The sequence below is a fragment of the Hirundo rustica genome, chromosome 2 (genome assembly GCF_015227805.2).
Source record: "Hirundo rustica isolate bHirRus1 chromosome 2, bHirRus1.pri.v3, whole genome shotgun sequence".
Taxonomy (NCBI): domain Eukaryota; kingdom Metazoa; phylum Chordata; class Aves; order Passeriformes; family Hirundinidae; genus Hirundo; species Hirundo rustica.
Genome location: NC_053451.1, coordinates 92,455,467 through 92,474,956, shown reverse-complemented (window position 1 = coordinate 92,474,956; position 19,490 = coordinate 92,455,467). Strand labels below are relative to the sequence as shown.

Genomic DNA, 19,490 nt, shown 5'->3' with positions numbered 1-19,490 from the left:
GCTCTGTGGTTTTTCTAATTCTAGGATTATTTTAGAACATTTCGCTTCTCGTCACAAGACTTAGAATTAGCTGTCTTGGATGAATGCTGCATCTGTGCTACAGAGGGCCCAGAGTTTTTTGCTTTGATTTAGTAATTTGCCCTTAGAGCTCTTATTAACTTATGATGCAAAAGACAATAACTTACCTGGTATATGCTCTTCTTTCATATCTCCTTATTTCATCCATGTTGCTCCTCAGCATGACAGATCAATCTTAGTATTCCAATCTAGCTTCTGTTTAAAATCCCATGCCTAATGTCCTAACTTCTCTTCCCATATTCCTCAGTCCTAGCTTTCTGCCATATATTTCTATGTTCTGAAAAGAGGTTTCAATCTACTTTCTGTGTGCTTCTTCCTTAAACCATTTTTTTAGATCACATCTGCTGCTCTCAGAGCAAGAGCTTACTGAGCTGGCTCAGTCACTGCAGGAAACTCACAGTCAGGATTTGATCCTTCCACAAAGTCCCTGCAAAGTATTAGTAACTGTGCTGACTGTGGTAAGGGCTCCTGGATGCACTTCAGTCCTGTGGTAAATGTGAAGTATGTTACATCAGGTTTTTTTTTTTTCTTGAAGGGATTATGCATAGACAAATCTGCTGCGGGAGGGTGGGGGTGATTACCGTGGAACAGTTTATACACACTGAAGGTTTTCAAATTGTATCAGACCATTTAACATGAGTGAACCTCGCAAATGACTTTGTGGGACTGGGGAAAGATCTGCGGGAGAGGAGGCTGATTAAAAGCTTTGCTTCTCAGTGAAGAGGCCATTCTCTGCAGTGCTAATGCTAGACACGGGGTTCTTCTTGTGGATGAGACAGTTGATTCAAGTTGTCTTTGATGGTGAATGGCAGTTCAGTGTGCAGAGGAACTTCGATTATTCCAGTTTTCCCTTATTTTCTCCAGTGTATGATCCAAGATTTACTTGCAAAGAGTACATAGAGGGGTGTCAGGGAAGGAAGGCTGAAAGTCTGACAGTTTTCTTTTGGTGGAATAGATAAGATGAGGTCAAGTGGGAGTGAAACTATGACAAAACATAAATTTTTAGGATGTTATTTTTCTCTTTTCTTTCTTTTGCTTGGTGACAAATCTGAAATGGAATTTGATAATTTAAACATTAGGGTGGTTTTGGTGAAATTATTTTTTATTATATTTCTCATTGAACTTGATGATCTTAAAGATTTTCTTCTTAACAATTCTAGCAATTCTGTGATTCTGTACAACCTTTTGTTTTGGGAGAGCTTTCTAGTAAAGTTAGCAATCAATAATGAGAGAAAATCTATAGAATTTTTAAATGGTTGCTTGATTTCGAGTTGGTTACGGTTTTCAGGTGAAAGAGAAGAAGGAAAAAAAAAGACAGAAGAGACCAATGGTGAGGGGCCAAGTTGAGATGAAGAAAGGAAATATGAAGTAGTAAGTGGAGGGAAGCAGTAAAGAAAGAATAGATAATAGCACAGTCCTTGCAGAGGAACATAAAAAGAGAAGGTGTAAGTTGGAAAGAATGAGAAAACAAGAGAAGACTAGTCAAAAACTACAAAAAAGAGTAGTAGTAGAAACTTATTTTTAAAAAAGAAAGGTAGAGAAAATACATATTTAATAATGTCAGGTGTAGCATGGGAGGAACTGCAAAGTGAAAGATAGCTTTAAACAGTATTCTTCCAATTGCTGAAAAAAGTGGTTGCACATGTACAGATGGAAAAAGAAGATTAAGAGCAGGAACAGAACATAACAGGAAATTGTTGAGGGAATCTGTGGGAGAAAATACTGTAAGGAGATAAAAACTAGAATTTGGTTCAAGAAAGATGAAATGATGGTAAAGGGAATGAGAATTGTTATAAGGGCTCAGTTTGGGGTAAAACGTGGCAGGAAAGCAGTGTACTTTTAATTCTTTTACTTAGCCAGCACTTTTTTGTGATGTGAAAAAGAGGAACAGTTGCAAAGTGTATATTTATGCCTCTGAAATGGTCCTGCAGATAAGTCCTGGGAGCAATGTCCATCTTTTGTGCTTTCTGAAGTGTTACTGAGCTTTGAAAGACGTGTATTTTGGCACGTGTAACAAGTTAAGGATTTCTTGAACTGTTTCACAAATAATCTGTTTTGTTTTTCCCATAGGAATTTGTCTTAACCAAGGAGAAGCAGTTACGATTTTCTTTAGAAGCTTGGGGGTTTTGAGGTTTTTTTTTTGTTTGTTTGTTTTTGTTTTGTTTTGTTTTTAATCTACCTGCAATGAAAGGTGGCAACCATTGCAGAGGAAAAAAAGAGAAATGTAGCTGATAAGGTACTGACCCTTGATGGATGCCCATTCATTTATTTGAATGAAAGGATGAATCTTTAATGAAAGGATGCACTGTCACAAATCTCTTCATTTATTAATCCCTGAATACATAGGTTGTAAAATCTTCATACTAATGAGAAATCTCAACGTTGGATGCTGCTTTAATATAGAAAGGGCAAAAATTTTAAAAAAAAAACCAAAAAACGCAAAACCAACCAACATGTAACACTACTGGAATGTTCACCAGTACAAAGGACAGCATATAGAGTTTTTCTCAGATAGATAATTGTTTACTGTAGGGATTTCCTTTCTCTTGTCTGCTTATGAGACAGTGTAGTAGGCCATTTGTCTTTATGACTGCATTGAGCTAACAACTTGCCACCACTTCTCAGCCCTGCCTCCAGAAAGATGAGGCTACTATCACACACACTTCATTGTTGAAGCCTTCATTGTCTTTCATTTATCAGGAAAAGCAAAGATAAGCCAGCACATTGAGAGCAGCCTTTTCATGTTGTTATTTTTCAAATTTAGGATTTAAGGTTTTTCTGGGGTTTTCCTGACCTTTGGTTTTTTCTTGAGCTTCCAAGGATTCTGGTGGGTCACCAAAACACTCAGTGGGCTGGGGCAGCTGCTGTATGAGGAGAGGCTGAGGGAGAGCACCTTGTTCAGCCTGGAGAAGAGCCAGCCTTGAGAGACCTAATGGCAGCCTGCCTGCAGGAAGGTTACTGCGAAGGTGGAGCTGGTGCACAGAGGTGTGCGATGAGAGGATGGAGAGACAACACAGGCTTTCCAGCTGAATGTGAGGAACAACTTGGGATGGTCAAGCTGTGGAACAGGCTGCCCAGAGAGGTTGTGCTGACTTAGGGTTTTCAAGACCAGACAGGAGAAAAGCCATAAGCAGTGTAGAGTCTGACCGCACGGCTGAGCATGCTTTGAGCAGAGATTGGACAATGTGAGGTGCCTTCCAGCTTGAATTACCTGATGGATCCCATAAAAGAGAGGGAAAGAAAAGAAAAAACATGTTAGAAAATGTCGCTGTTGGGAGCAGACTAACAAGTCTGGTCATCTGGCTTGCCAGACTCATCAGGAAATGAATGGAAGCTCAGCTCATCTTCAGAAGCTGTCAAAAGGTACCAAAATGTGATGGGAAATGTGGTTAAATGAGCAGGTAGAAGTGAAGACTGTCTTCAAGATGAGGTTTCTAAGAAGCAGACCGATGCTAAGAGCAGAATGAAGAAAGGCAACAAGCAGCAATGCATGTGTGTTTCGGACTTCAAGCTTTTGGTTACACTGGAAATTCCTGTCTGGCGAGATGATGGTTCTCACCTAGCACCATCTGCCTCTCTCTCAGTTGGGACCTGCTGTCCTCACATTCAGTGAATGTCAGTACTTTGTGAAACAACAATTGGAGAATATCATGGTTATTGATGCACAGCTTAGCTGTGGTAAAGGCAGAATGTTCTGATGTGGGAGAGAATAAAGAAGAGAGGCTGATGTTAATTGAAAGTCACCCATGTAGTACCATTACAAGTGCTTTTCTTTGTTCTGCCGTTACCTTTTTGTTAAATTTTTGGATGTTTTTTCAACATGTTGAAATCCAAACTTAGGCTGAAAATTTTGATCTTCTTTTGTCATGTTTCTGTGTACATTGCTATAAATAGTGCCATTTCATCAGCCCTACCTAGTCAGAGCATCTGCATTGTAGCATGTTAAAAAGACAGAAAGGTTGCAGACTTCAGGCAAGATTCCTGTTCTTTATTCATGTTAACTTGAGAGAATGTATTAAAATTAAAGCAGGACATTAAGCACACTCTTAAAGCAGGCAACTACAGTAGTTGGCAACTTATGAGGCTGATTTTTAATAAACCTTAGAGTAGTTCTTACAGACTAAAATAGTGCTAGAGTGCCAGTTTTTGAAGTGTGAAAAAGTAAAAAGTGTCAAAGATGTGAGGAAGTCTTGTCCAAATGTGTGTGGCCTAGACAGCTTGAGATGAGCCCTGAATCTTGTATTAGAAAAACTTGAAAGAAACAGCTAGAAGAAAATTAGAAGCCTGGAAGATTAATTGTTAATGACAAAGTACAGAATAGGTCTTATCAAGTGAATATGGGGGGAGACTGCAAATGTTTAGCTGATTAAGGAAACACTGACTATGCTTCAGCATATTTAAACCTTTTAAATTTCATTGCATCCTGAATTTAAATATGTTTTACAGTACCTCCAGATTGTATGTTCAAGGGTTATGAACTATTTACCGCTGAATCATTTTTGTGGCATTATCACTGACTGAACAGCTGTGTCAAGTAAGATTGTACTCCTGTTTAGCGATTTCTTCAATATCGCAGAAAAAAATTTAAGAGTACTCTGAAGTAGTACTGGTTAGAAAAGAAGTAAACAACGAGGAGTAGAGAATAATGTGGATTGTTTGGCAAGCACAATTTGCACACAAGTCACGTCCAAAAATGCTACGGTTAAATTCCACATCTTGTGAAGAAAGAACTCAAGGTACACTTAGAGGAGGAAAGACTATGCTGGAAATGTAGGATCCTAAAAAAGATCCAGGGCATCAAGGTAGATTATAGCTCCCTATGTCTCCTACACTGTTCTGTGAGGAGCTAGCTAATCTGAATTTGGATATTTAGGTGCAACTAATAATGGATTGGAAAATGGTGTTACATCCAGATACATTCAGTGAGACCAGTAGCGAGCAGTTGCATACTTGTTAGTATCATCATTTCAAAAGGATGTTGGGAAAATCAGGAAAGACTCAGAAAAAAAGCCCTTTAACCAATTATTTGATTCCTAAGGTCAAGATCTATTGCTATGAGACTTAAGGAAGTCTTATTTTGGCTTATTTAATAAAAAGCAAGGTGGGGGGAATAGTGAAATTAGTGGATTTGTGTCAGGTCACACAAAAAGATACATTTCAACAGGCTCATCAATATCAGGGGAGGAAAGTGACAAAAGATTTAAGAACTGGAACTTGAAATCAGAGTAATTAAAATGAGTTACCTAGTTGATGATAGTAATAAACCCCTGGAACATATTTTTATTGGAATAACATTCCCATGCTGCTAATAGTAGGACTACCTGTAAATATACACATTAGTGAACAGTGTTATCCCAAGTGTTTCTCCAGAATTTATTTCTTTTTCAGAGGTGTAGCAGGATCTTAAAAAGGGAATTTTCAGCCCAATTTCTGCTCTTAAAATAATGAGGAGTTTGGTGCATCCATTGTTATCACTCAGGTAAAAAAAAAAAAAAAAAAAAAAAAAAAAAGAGGAAGTGAAAAGTCTTCATCCCCAGTGAGAAGAGGCTTTCAAATCAAATTGAAGAAAAGGGCACCTGTTCTTTCATGCATGTATTTATTTTACTTTAAACAAAATAATCTTGTTTGAGCTTGAGCTTTTTAAAGAAATGAAGCTTGTGAAGGGAGCTTAGGTGCACAGCAGAAAATACTTTCTGCAAGCATTATTGATGTAGCTGTTACTTTACATCCAATTACTGAAAGCAGCACATGGTTAGACAGTTTTATTTGTTGCAGAATCAATTTCTGCTTGACTTTTATTACAGGTAAGAGATTAAAAACAGCTCTGTGAAATGGTGGGAGGAATTCCCAAGTGCAATAGCAATGACATCATATGAGACCATTAAGCAAAGACTCAATTATTAATACCTGCTACTTGGCAATTTTGGAAGGTAGAGCAGCCTTTGAACTTACTGTAGTCTTATAGTCATAGCACAAAGTCCTTTCAGCATCAAGATGCTTGTTTTCAGTGTTTTTTTCCACTCTGTTATTTTAACAACAGACATTAGGACTTTACACTTCAATAATTTACCACTGCCATGAATATTGATAAGGAGGAGGTGTGGAAAGTGCATCTCAAAGCAGCTGCTGTGTTTCTTTTCTCTTTGCATTGATCTTCAGGAGTTTTATTTAACACATTTCGCAGATAAGTCTGTAAACTAAAATTTATTTGATACAAAATTTCATGGTGTTAATGTATTAGTTTCATGGCCTATTTTGCCTTGACCGTGCCTTATCTCCTGGCCAGCCTTGCTGTTGCACAGTGATGGTAGGAAAACAGGGCAGAGTCTGGCACTGAGAGCCACTGTGTGGTCTCTGATACTGCCTTCCTGGCCCCTCCACTGCTCCAGAGGCATGGACTAACCACCCATCCCAGTTCATCAGCATTTAACTAAACTCAGGAATTTGCATTTGCTTGCAATTCATTCTTAAATCTGCTGCTTCCATTTCCCATGTAGCCTGATGGGGTTTTTTTCCCATTTATATTGCTTGGTCTAATCAAATACTGCTACTGAATTGCAGCTGAATTTCAGTATAACCACTGTATGTGATTATATCTGGATATACCTACATAGACATATGTGTATATTCATATATGTTCTCGAATACATGTGTATCTCCTTCTCAAGGAATTTGACTCTTGCAGTAAAAAACATGCTCAAAAGACTGATAAATGTGTCTGGTTTCAAATTTGGAAACAAAGCTTTCAAATGAATTCCTTAACACTCTTTGAGCTAACATTAGCTGTGATAGTAATGTTAGCTCCTGCAGAGAAATGACTATTGCTATGTGCATGCAAGTTAGTCTGTAACACTTGTCAGTCTCTAACACTAAATTAACTGTGACTGCACAGTAACTTGCAGCTGCTGTACAGCTGGCACTGGTGGCCGAGGTCCTCTCAGTCTCCAGGGTGAAGGTGATGAGGGAGGAGAGCTCTTGGACAGAGGAAACGTCTCTCTTCATTTCTTCCCTCTCACTGCTGTTGTTTCCTGCTTCTTGGCCTCCTTCCCCTGGATTCAGCTGCTTTTTAGCTTGTTTAGCTTTTGCCAGTCCTGCTTCTTGTGCCTTGGGCAGGATGCCCTGCCTGTTTTCCTTCCCATGTGCTTATTTTGGTCTGTATCTTGTAACTTCTGTCATTTGTATGCCTCCAAAGTGCAGCTGTGCTCACTAGATGACGTGCTTTACGTAGTGTTAGGCTGTGCCATGCAGTAATTAGTATTACAAAATATTTGCATGATGAGCCTTCTGTTAAGTGTGCTTGCATTTGGGCAGGCTAATAGTAACTACACTTTTCTACTTCAGCTACACTAGCCACAGACCTTGCTCTTTGTTATTTCTGATTTCAATAAACAAAGAGAATAATCTCAGATGGCTAGAAGCTCAAGGAATATTTAACTTCAGGATGGCAGTCTTTGTACGTGCATCATTTGGTCAACAGAGGGATGCTTCCCTTTCTCAATTTATCCCATCACAGGTCTTTCTGTGAAGCTGGTCTAGGCTGTTCTGTTGTGTATCTCTACAGGCACACAATCCATGGGGAATTGTTCAGAGCTTGTGCCACTGCATTGTCCAGCTTAGTGCAAGCTGTAGATACAGTCAAGCAGAATCTGCCCGTGTTAGAGCACCAAGGGAAGAGTTCTTGGTTTTCTTGGAAATATTTAAATGTTCTGTTTATAGACAACATTTAGCCAATCTTGAACAGGAGTTACTTGTTATCAAAACTGTTTTATTGTTTTCCATTTTATTTTGGAAAGATGCACAAGGGGACACCTGTGTTCCAAAAGGGATATAAAATTGATTTTCATTGTCTCTTAGAAGAAAGGCAAAGCCACACAGTAAAAATTGAAACAGGAAAGGCTGGGGGGGAAAAATTTTATATGAGGAAGCATTTCTTACTGTTTTTGAAATGCAGAATTTTTCTAAGAAAGGCTCAAATATAATTTGTGTCTTTAAAGATGAAATATTCCTCTCCAGCTGGATTCTCTCTACAAGCTGGCTGGCTGAATGCTGCTGTGGTAGAGGAGGTGATCTGTTACATCTTCTCGCTTTCTGAAATTTCTAGGCAGTGAAGGTGTAAAATGATTTCTGCTCTTGAAGATCTTTTTTTAGTGTGCAGTGATTATTCTCTGGCTGGAGCATCCTGGACTTCAGGTAACATGAACATATTATACAAACGCAACAATTCTTTCTCTTTGTAGTATATGTGATATAGTCAGACTTCTCAAAGTTTAGATTCACTTAAAAGATTTAGTGTTAGTTCAGCATCTTCCAGATGTAACCCAAGTTACACCAAGTAACCCAAAACTCATCATTGCAATACAGGGCTATTCTACTGGATAAAACAAATCATCACAAAAACGACAGACACAAAACAACAACAAAACACCAAACAAACAAAAACCCAAAATAAATTACAGCCTCCAAGTTAAATGAATAATTTCCTGGATGTAACTGGATGTTACGGTCTTACCATTCATTTTTATTATGTTGTATACACAGAGGTAAGTGGTACAGTGAAATCTGTGAGATGAAGGACAGATTTCAAGCTCACTTCTTTTGCAGTCATTGATTTTTCAAGTAAAAAAGTCTGACTCAGTTGACTAATGCAAAAAGCCTATGCATTGGGATACACATAATTTCAATACATTTTTATACATCTTATGCAAGAGAGATTGAAAATTTAATTACTTGCTAGTATTTCTGAGTATTGATTTCAAGCTATCTAATTTCTCAGTAACCAAGATTTAGTCTCATACATCAGTTATTTATTATGGTTTGAAAAGTGATTGAAAATGATAGTTTGAGTCTATACTTATGTTCTTTGAAGGCACATCTGCAGCCTTTGGGGGAAACTTGTTTTGTACAAATATTTGCATGAAGACAGCAGCATACCGTAGCCATGAAATATTAAGCTCTGTACATTGAGATAATCTTCATCTTTACACACTGAGTTGGATCTTGATTTTTAGCTCTGTCTTGCAGTAGAAAATGTCTCTTTGCACTGTAATTTATATGGGAACCATAGTGAGAAAATAAATATAGATGAATATGATAATAATTAAGTTTACTCTTCATACATTTTTCAGAAGTGTCTCTGTTGTTGCTCAGTCTTCTATTTTTAGTTTAAATTCCACTTTTCCTTCATATGGATCATAAACATTATCATAGGTAATTCCAGCTCCAATGATTTTGCACACAATTTTAAGTTCTACATTCCTTGTAATGTTGAGAAATTTCACAGCTACCAAGGGATTGCTGTAGCTGGGCTAGGAGGAGAAATTTAAAAAAAAAAAAAAAAAAAAAAAAAAAAAAAAAAAAAAAAATAACAGAAAATACTTAAATTTTTCACTACCAGTTTAAAAATGAGGTCTTGAAGATAGCCTCTCCAGTTCTCATAGGATTGCAGAGATGCTCCGTATGCTTCGCCTTGCATAAAGAGAAAGAAAAGCGGGATACAGAGGCACCCACCTGAGCCTTTTTCCCGTAGTAGGGGAAGTAGTGCAGGTTGAAGGTGCCGTTCATGGGGTAGTAGTCCAGCTCCAGCGGGCGGGACTCCTCACCCTGTTTGGAAAACGAGAGGGAGAAGCTGTGCTGGCGAGGAAATCATTGCTCGAGACAAGTGTCTTAGGGCTGCTAAGTGTCTCTTAAAGCTCAAGTTCAGCAGGCTGTTTAGCGCCAGTCTTTCCAAATGAAAGCGGGAATCTCCCGCGGTTACTATTGCCAAGAAAAGCACGGAAGTGTCCTTTGGTGGCAGCTGGGAATTCAGCGAGCTGAGGGCCTGAGGGAGCTGCGCTGAGGTGTGAGCGTCACTGCAGGGAGCTGAAAGCAAGCAGCAAATGCTCTCTGCAGCCCCAAAATGCAAATTTTCATTAATGATGAAAATTATTAAATTAAAATTTAAAGGATTAAAAAGGAAGCAAACTTGGAGGTTTTTTCCTTAGCATGTCAGCTGGTGCAAGGACTGTCACAGAACTGAGAATATTCCAAGTATTTGGGATCTGATTTTCAGAGCTGCAAGGGTATTTTTTCTGGTCACCGTTGCGCTTGCTCTCGAAGCTGCAATGCTTGAAATGTGTGAGACCCAGACCTCATGCTCTTACCACATATGTGCAGTTCACCCTTGGTGCAGTGCCGTTGCCAGGGTAAAACTTGATAATCTGAAAAAGAAAACACATCCGGTCATCATGAAAATTGTTTTGAGATAAAACTGGGCAATCAATTATTTGAGAGCTAAGCTTCAAAGGATGCTTACTATGTTCTTGTGTAAGATTCTCTCAAACAAATCATCTCATTTATGTAGGTGAGAAGCTGTTGTGGCTGGATATTTAGGAAGCGGGACTCGGCATTCCCTGGGATGAGCACTGCTGCTAGGCTCTAGGCTGGCCAGAGCAAGTAGCACTGCACCTCCTCCGAGTCCAGCTCATTCACCCATCCATGCCACCTGCCCTTGCTGATGCCCAGGCAGCTAGGGATCTCTTAAAGCACTTAATTGTGTGTCAGTAAAGGAAAAGCTGAATACCCATGCTTTTGATCTTACCCTTCTTAGAAAACCTTGCTTTTGGCAGAAAAACCCTTGGGTTGGTTTGATCCCTAAAAACTAGTGGGGTTGCATCCTGTAGAGGCAAAAGCGAAAGGAGGTGAAGCCTCCTGGTCACTGTCCACATCTTTTCCCTGCTGGGGATGGCACCAGTCTTGCTAAAGAAGGTGGTTTTGGAAAAAGCTTTTTTCACCAGCCAGAATCAGGGGTGCTGCTCCCCTCTCGGTTAAAGCTTGCACAGATTTTTGGAAATGCCTAAGGTGCAAGCCAAACAAAAAATGCAGTGGTTTTGTCTATCAGAAACTGGAGGGGCATTTGAGCTCTTTGCTTTCTAGCAAAACTGAATCAGAAGGCTCAGAATTTTACCCAAAAACAAGTATAAAGTGCTTATGCCTTTGACTACATCCTGGAAAAAAAAAAAAAAAAACCCACTGAAAAATCCCTTTATTCTTCTCCAAAAAATGTATTGGTGGTTTTCCCTGAGAAAAATATCCTCCAGGTTTGAATTTTGGCTTTATAGGTTCTACTAAAGATTTTCTTTGCCACCTGAAGAAATAAGATGGCATCTCTCTGAAACCTCGTCAGTTATTGTCACATCCTGGTGCCTCAGCTGAAGGCACAGGGCTGTGGTATTGCAGGAGGGAACTCTTGGTGCTAGTGTGTGGGATAAGAGCTCTACAGAGGCACAAACTAAAGTAAACTAAACTGAAAACTAAATTAAACTAAGCTATAGAGAGTCAGTTCTCTGTTACTTTTGTAGGAATGGTGAAAAAGTCTCAGGATTTTCCTGGTGACTCCAGAGGTCTGTCAGAGAAAAGCACATGGTTTTTGATTTCCAGTAGAAAGCAGAGTTTAGAACCCATGGCATCAGAGACACAGCAGCTCCCCAGCAGAGACTCAAGCTACTCTTAATTTTTTCTGCTCAGTGCCTCAAACTTGTACTTACCCTGTTCATTTTTATAATAAAACAGGGCTTTCCTTCTGGAAATCCAAAAGTTGGATCTGTGATGCCAGAGCAGTTTTGAAGCATGTCTGAGGTAAATTTGCAGGATAGTTTCGTTTTATTCGGGCCATCGAAGGTGTCCTGGATGAAGTACGTGTTATTGGTGCAGTTGATGTTCAGATGCTGAGCAGCTGGTGTATATGCTAGATGTGTGAAGGAAGAAAGAAAAAAAATCCCCTCTGAAGCTTTTCATATGCAAATTATACATCCCAACATCAGGCTGGGGATTCTATCATGGGAGACTGTACTTCAAGTGAAGTTGGGATTAGATGGAACAAGGAAAGTTTAAACTGTTTAGGGCTTTGGTTCAGTTGCTAATTTGGTTTTTTTCCCCTGTTTGTTTGTTTGTTTGTTTTGTTTTGTTTTTTAATATCCAAGTAAGACAAAAGAAAGGAGGTCAAATTGAGTTAAGACTGGCAGCTTGTGTTGATAGCTTCATGTAAGGTCAAGTTCAAATATAATTTTTTCTCAATATGTGTGTGAGAAACACGAATTACAGTATCAAGGCTCAATAGGAATATAAATGTGCTAAGACATGAACAGGCAAATGGAGCATATAACCTACTTTGACTGTATTCCCTGAAGACACCATGCTTTATGAGATTTATTATGCTATTTTGATGTTTGTAGTCATAGACAAACTAATTAGATTAATTTAGATGAGACTAATTTTGAAGACCTTTTGTTCTCCCTCTTCCTTCAGAATTTCTATTGGTCTGTTTTCTTAAGGCTGTTTAGAATTAAATGAAGTAAAAACCCTGAAGCAGTGCCTGGATTTTAATAGATGTGTACATATGTTTGATTTACAAATTCATGAAGTGATTTGTGTATCCCTTTTGGAAGATGCACTTTCCACTCAGAATCTGATTTGAGAAGGGCAAATGTAAAATGGAAGCACTGGCTTAAGGTCCTCAGATCTAGTATGGGAGATAAGGCAGCACATTTTTTCAGTATTATGCAAGAAACTTCATTTTTACCTGACAGAAAAGTGTGAAGAGTTGTCACTAAACCTTCCCAGGTTTTGTTGTCGGATACGTTGTAATAAATTTGTAGTCCTCTAGCCCCATAAACATCGGGTCGTAAGGTTACACCTTCAGGAGGAAAAAAGGGGAAGACAAAGCAGAGGAGAGGTGCCAGGCACAGATTTGTTTACTTAAATTGACGGTAGCAATTATGCTGCATCAAGACACGTTTTAAGTGTGTAAGATCCTCCAGCCTTTTTTGGAGAGAATTTAACCATGTACAGAAACCACCTCAGCTGTGAGTTGTTCCACCAAAACCCTAAAGCCTGTGCTGCTGCTGAATTATTTTCACATATATCCATGCTGTTACAAGAACAGCTTGTAAAATCATTCCAGCAATTGCACTGGGTTTCCCCAGGACTTGTTAGCAATAGCAGTCACAATGAGTTAAAGAAACAGATCGTACGGCAGCACGAGAAACAGCTTTTGAAAAAGCTACGTATAATACGTCACAGGAATTATTTTCCCAGCAAACACCAAACTTGCTGAACACTGGGAGTGGAAACCTCAAAATACAAAAGCATCTGACAAAATAATTTTTAGGGCTATTTTTTCCCCTCCCATTTTGGAAACAAGCCATTGAGGTGTGAAGTTCTAGCAGTGTGAACTGATGGTCTCTGATCATCTCCCCTATCTCTTTTTATGTCCCACAGATCTGTATTCCTAATCCTGCATCTTTGTCTAATTTTTGCTTCCTTGACTAATGGCACAGCACATCCTGCTGGCAAGGTATTCCTGCTCTCCCAGGGACTTTCCATGGTGCTGGGCAAGCGTGGAAATGCTCACTCCAGGCTGCTCACCCCATTGCCTCTACATCTTGCTGGGCACCCCAAAGTCCTCTGCGGTGTCTGGGGGTTTGGAGTAGAACCTAGGACTTCCCCAGGGACTGACCCCTGCCCATGGGGAGAGAAGCTGACCTGCTGCAGGCAGGCACTGAACATCCCAATAGCAAGATGAAATAAATGAATATATATATTAATTTTTCATATTATATAATAATACATATATGGATATATAAGTATATTCATGTATCAATACGTACATAAATGTGACTGATTTTTTCTGAAGCCTGAAAGTGTTTTCAGGCAGAAGTTAAACTTTGCAGGGATTGTCTGGGCAGAATTGACCTGATTGATTCCAGGTTGGTGTCCCCTCAGCCCTGGGCTCTGCCAATGCCTCTCAGCCCAGCCCAGCCCTACGCAGCTGCTACAGGACCCTGGCAGTACGTACCTGGGGATTTCAGCTGGTCTTGGTAATCCGGCTCATAGGGATTAATCGTGCTCATTAAAGAATAAATGGAGAGTGCAAACAGCCCTGACATCACCACGTAGAAAGCCAGGTAGTAGAGGCTGATCCACACTGTGGAAAAAAAATGAGGGCAGAATTTCAAATTTTGAGCAAGGCCATGCAGTGCTCTCTCTGCAGCCAGGATGATCCTGGCAGCAGCATCTGTCTCCTTTCCACCCTTGTCCCCAGGGAAGTTCGCCCTGTAAAGGGACGGGTGCTTTGGAGCATTTTCTCTACACTCAAAAAATATAGAAAAAAACTGTGTAGTTCTACAAGGATTTTTGATGGAGTTGGTGCTGAGCTCAGATTATTTAAAGTTTAAAGATTATGTGGCATCTTGAAGTAATTTCACGTATTAAGACCTTTTATGTACTTATTACACATGGACTAAGCCATACAGATGATGAGGTGTTTCTTTGACAAACCCAAGTTGCTCCTTGTTATTTGGATGACAGATGACAGTACTTCAGGTTTTAGACCTGTATAATTTCACTGCCTTACACAGCTGAAACCACCAACGGCAAAATGTGCCATCTTGCTATTTTATTCTGCTGTGAGATAACGTAAGATTATTGATGTGTTTCTGTCTGTATGTGCATAAAGTGTTTTACACTTGGCTGGTGCTCTACGAGCAGCCAGTGGTTGTTTTGGAGGGGTGCTATTAGAAACCTCTGCTTGTAATCATAGGTGCCTTGTAGCGCCTTCTTCTCTACCACCTGGAAAGGCTCACATTTCAGTTGCATCATCTGTAAAATTCTGGTTTTAGGAGTAGCCAATAAACTACATGCACAGGCAGGAAAAAATCACCTGGAAGCTTGCAGCTACTCCTGCAGTCTGTGGGAAGAGTATGGATCTTCCTTACAATGATCCTGGCTGCCCTTCCCAGAATGTAGACCATAATACAGATCATCATTGTAGACACGAGTCTGGCTGTGGGAAGGGAGGCTCAGCTGAAATACTTGCTAGTATAAAATATATGCTGGTGTGAAATACCTGCTCCTATGAAGTACATGTTGGTATGGAATACGTCCTAGCACGCAGTGATAAGACTGAGCAGACAATAATTCAGAAAGGAATTTCAGAAAAACGAAAGTTGTTTCCAAAGAATTGGACAAACTCACCAATTAAGCAAATTTCCCCATGTACCTGAACCCCCTTTTAATTAGCAATGTCAAAATCACACTGTAACTATCACCTGTAGCTATTAATAAGTTTCCTGTTAATGTGTTAGTTTGTCTCCTTTTGAAGTATTTGGTTCAAAACCACTTTGAAATCATACATTTGCAGGAACTACATGGATCAATGTTATGATCTACTTGATCCAGCTCATAGAGCTGCCCAAAAAGTGGCTTAGAAGCACATATGGGAACTGCTGGCTTCATTGTGTCCCACTTGCTAGGATGACATCCCCCTGCCCCCCAGTTTTTCAGTATACCAGAAGGAAGAGAAGAATCTTGCACACAAAAACCTACCCCAGTTAATTAAGGACCTTCCCATGAAGAGCTTTGTTTCTGGATTCCAGACAAAACGACGGAAATCTGCCATACGTTCGCTGCAGGTCTTCTTTTCATTTAAAGTTGCCATTTTCTCAGAAAAGTTCACAAAAACGTGTCCTCCTTGGAAACTAAGAGATCCAACAGGTGCCCAGACAGTCGACCGAGAAAAAGACTTTGGGTTTTATACCTTCTTCTCCACTGAAGGTCACCGAGATTGCTTCCTATGCCAATGAAAGCCCCTGCTCCCCACTATCAACCTTTATAAAGAGTGTTGATAACGCTGGCAGGGAAAAGTTTGTTCCTATCAAATGCCCTTCTCCTTTCTCTTGACTGCCTTAGCAGGTCAGCAGAGTTACGCATTTTGCCAAGTGCCTGTAGGGTTTGCGATAGACTCTGTGTGATAGCCGTTATCAGAGCAGATAAAGCAACAGAGAGCTTGTTTCTCTCTGGGTTTTCTTTTTTATTCTTTTTTTCCGAGTAACCTGCAACTAGTAGATACAGTTCTCCCACTACAATGTGTAGCCATTTGTTGGGACATAGGGTATTGCGGGGTGGACAGTTAAAGAATAACTCTTTGTTAAATATGCAGCTATTTTTGGAAGCTATTTGCAAACGGAGGGATGACAAAGCAGGTGGTTTGGGATGTACTAAGGGTGCACCACATCCGCCAGTCTGAGAGACAAGCGGACTGGTCGGCAAACATGGCCAGTTCCACATCACCCAGTTTGACATCAGCAGAGCTGTGACACAGCAGCCAGGTGGGGAGCTGCGCTTTGTCTTGGGAAGGGCCAGGGGATAGATGGCAGCTGGAAGACAGCTGGGACCACCGTGCAGCACTCGGCATGTGGACATCCAGCTGCAGCCAGTATGGAGTGGTGCCCCTGAGGGGCCAGTACTGATACTGGGACACAGCCCAACTCAGTCATGCCAGAATCATTGAGTCACATAGAGAATGGTTTGGGTGGGAAGGGACCATAAAGATTACCTAGTTCCATCCCCACTGCCATGGACAGGGACGCTTTCCACTAGACCAGCTTGCTCAGAGATCCATCTCGCCTGGCCTTGAACACTCCAGGGATGGGGCACCCACATCTTCTCTGGGCAATCACTTTCATTGTCTCACCACCTTCACAGCAAATAATTTCTTCCTAGCATCTGCTCTCCTTCAGCTTCGGGCCATTACCCCTTGTCCCTGAGCAGGAATTAGGTGTCCCCTGTTTCATATCACAAAGCGCCCTCATGGGCTGGCCTCCCCTCTTCCAAGACCCAGACCTGGGAACACATGCAAAAGTATTAATGACGTCTTTGGTGAGATCCAGTGGCAGCATGAGGGGCTCAGAGGGAACACTGGGCTGCGTGCTGCATGCTGTGTATGTGGAGAGCCTGTTCCCAAGCCATGTCATCTTCATGGGCTTGCTCCCTGTCTCCCCTCTGTTTTGCAGCAGCAGAGACCGTGAAGAGAGAAAGGCCATTAAGAGCAGAACCTTCATAAGTACAAGAGTTCTGAGTGTAGAAATTTCCTATTGGGAACCCGGGGATTTTCCACCACCTCACAAAAGAGCTGACTTGGGACTTGGTGAATGGCCAGACACTTGGCATGGCTGGGCCATGGGCAGAATCCATGTACAGCTGCGACAAATCTGGAACTCTCCTGGAAAGTTTGTACATCGGTGAAAATGAGGGCTGCCTGCCTGAAGTGGTTTATAAACATAGGATGGAACAATTGCTATTCTATGGGCTGTGTTGAAGGGCTCCTGGACACTGCAGTAATTTGTCAGGACACGTGTTACTGGCTAGCGGGCAACTCTTCATGGCCCCGCAGGAGGGCTGTTCTAAGCTGATTCTTGCTTTATAGTCCATTAGGATTCACCCAGCGCCCCCTTTCCTCACCTACCCCCGCAGGGCTGCCCATCGCGTCCATCCCTGCCACAATGCCCTGGCACTGTGGCCATTGCAGCCAGCCCTGGTCCAGTTGCAGTGCCAATCCCCTGACCCAGAGCCTTTTGTTGTGTTTAATATATCCCAAACTGCTCGAAGAGGGACTAATGTTTGCTTTCCTTGGCCAGTTTTTAATGCCTGCACCACTGACCTTGGGCTGGACACTGAGGGGAGGGACAGCTGGGAGGGAAGGTCACACAGGAGAGAGGGAAGGTTGCCCAGGAACCTGGAGTGGCACAAGGCTGGAGGTGAGACTGTGGCCTGGCTGCCCCTCCTGCACAGCCCAGGCATGGTGGTGGGCAGGGTTAGGCAGGATCCATTACACTTTTTCTCTCTTGCTGACCAAGTCACCAGCAAGACAAAGCCTGGTCTCAGGGAAACCAAGGGGCTCCAAAAGAAACCAATGGTGAATGTGTTTGCACACAAGGGTCACACTCCTGTGACCAGAGGATATGTACAAACAGAGAGGTGAAGCCCCTTCCTCTTTCCGTGATTTGCACAATTAGCAACTTGAGTAATAAGCTTGAAGGCCTCTTTTGCAGCACTGTGCCTAAAAGGTTAGATCCAGGCTGAGGTGTTATCCCCTGGAGATGCTGTCCTGAGCAAACCTGTGTGCCAGCACTCCTTGGCACACCAGGCCTGGCTTTATCCCAGGCTCCTTACCTGCCATACCAGCTTGAACTGCTCTAAGTTCACCCAGCACTGACTGGGAACCTGGTGTCAATATTAATAAAATATTAACTTTGTTTACTCATGATAAGGGCACTTACAGATTCCTCCCTCCTGCAGAGGCTGTGCAGGAGGTGGTGGTGGTGGGGAATACCAGGAGGGACAGCTCACTGCCTGAAGCCTCACTGGAGTACTGCCAGCACTGTGATGGGGGTCAGCCTGCCGGCTGGTTCCTTCCGTGATGCTGCCTCTCCGAGCACCATGATGTCAGCCTGTCTCCCAAAGGGGATGTTCATCCCCTGATGCCTTGGTGACTCCCCAGTGAGCAGCATGGACTGCATCAGCTGCGAGGAGAACCCATCCTGGCACAGCAAGATGTGGGGGAGGATGCCAAGAGCTCCCTCCCTCATGTACCTGGGGGTTGTACACTAGGCTGGCATCGGAAGTTCATCTTCCTTCCATGGTAGAAATGAGGTTTATGCCTTTGCCTTTGGCCCATGTCTGTCTTATGTATCAAAAAGTCATAAAGTGGCCACATGTCAGGCTTTCTCTGCCTTTGTCATGGAGAGGGCAAAAATTTCTCCTGAAAGTTTTCTGAAATAAAAAATTTAGTATGTAAGAGAATCCCAGTCCCTCAGACTGTCTGGCACAGTGAAGGAACAGTCTTTGCATCCAGCTTTCTATCTAGTTTCAGAGTTTGAGGTGTGACTTTTTGTGTGTGTGTTATGTTTTTTCCTTTTCTGCATTGTGTTTCACTAATAATTCCTCTCATTTGCTTCTCTCTTCTGTTTTGCAGTTTGACAGAAGAAAACACACTGACATTTTTTCAAGCTAGGGAGCACAGTTATTCTGTGTTTGAAATAAAGACAGTTGATCTGCATTCTGAGCAATTTAGGGAAGCAAAACAAGGAAAACATCTTGGAGCTGAACTGGACTGATGTTCCCACTGTTTTCAAGCCTCAGAGAAAGCAGTAAAAGCAAGGAGTATTGGCAATAGTGCTGTGCTGGGTTTATGATAGCACAGCATGATCAGGCAGTGGAAAAGGCAAAGCAGCCTCTCTTCAGGGCTTGGCTGGTCCTCTCCACTTTTCTGTCCTGCTCTTGTTTGTCAAGGACTGCAGACCCCATCATGAGCCTAGCCAGATCCCTCAACTCGCCCTCTGCCTCCTGGGAATCCAAAGGAAATTACTATGAAACTGCTAAATAAACCTAGCAAAGCCCAGTGGTGTTTCTTTCAGATGTTTAGTTTAGTGCCAAAGCCTGCTGTTTTGGGGGGCAACTTACTACTGCTTGTGGTGTATTTCAGATGATGGCAAATAACAGGGTCCTTGGGAAAAATAAACATCCCATTAAACACCTCCAGCAGTTCTGACCTCATCACCTTCCACTGAGGGGGTATCTCTCTCTACAGACTATCACAG

The 19,490-nt window shown here is 41.6% G+C and overlaps 1 protein-coding gene across 1 annotated transcript; it reads right to left on the bottom strand.

Annotated features, from left to right (window-relative positions):
- Positions 1 to 9,221: 9,221 nt before the first annotated feature.
- On the bottom strand, positions 9,222 to 15,550 carry ATP4B (ATPase H+/K+ transporting subunit beta). The gene is made up of 7 exons (XM_040056638.1): positions 15,439 to 15,550; positions 13,910 to 14,038; positions 12,635 to 12,748; positions 11,601 to 11,800; positions 10,218 to 10,274; positions 9,586 to 9,678; positions 9,222 to 9,383 (listed from the first exon to the last, which is right to left on the bottom strand). Exons 1-7 carry the CDS (start codon positions 15,548 to 15,550, stop codon positions 9,222 to 9,224), a joined length of 867 nt encoding a protein of 288 aa, XP_039912572.1.
- Between the last annotated feature and the right edge of the window lie 3,940 nt (positions 15,551 to 19,490).

Bases quoted from the DNA above. Each gene is read 5' to 3' on its own strand.
- ATP4B (XM_040056638.1), bottom strand. From the start codon at position 15,550: ATGGCAACTTTAAATGAAAAGAAGACCTGCAGCGAACGTATGGCAGAT. The intron at 11,801-12,634 runs GTAAAAATGAAG...TCACACATCTAG, and splicing joins TCTTCACACTTTTCTGTCAG to CATATACACCAGCTGCTCAG. The intron at 9,384-9,585 runs GTGGGTGCCTCT...TTCTCCTCCTAG, and splicing joins ACTACGGGAAAAAGGCTCAG to CCCAGCTACAGCAATCCCTT.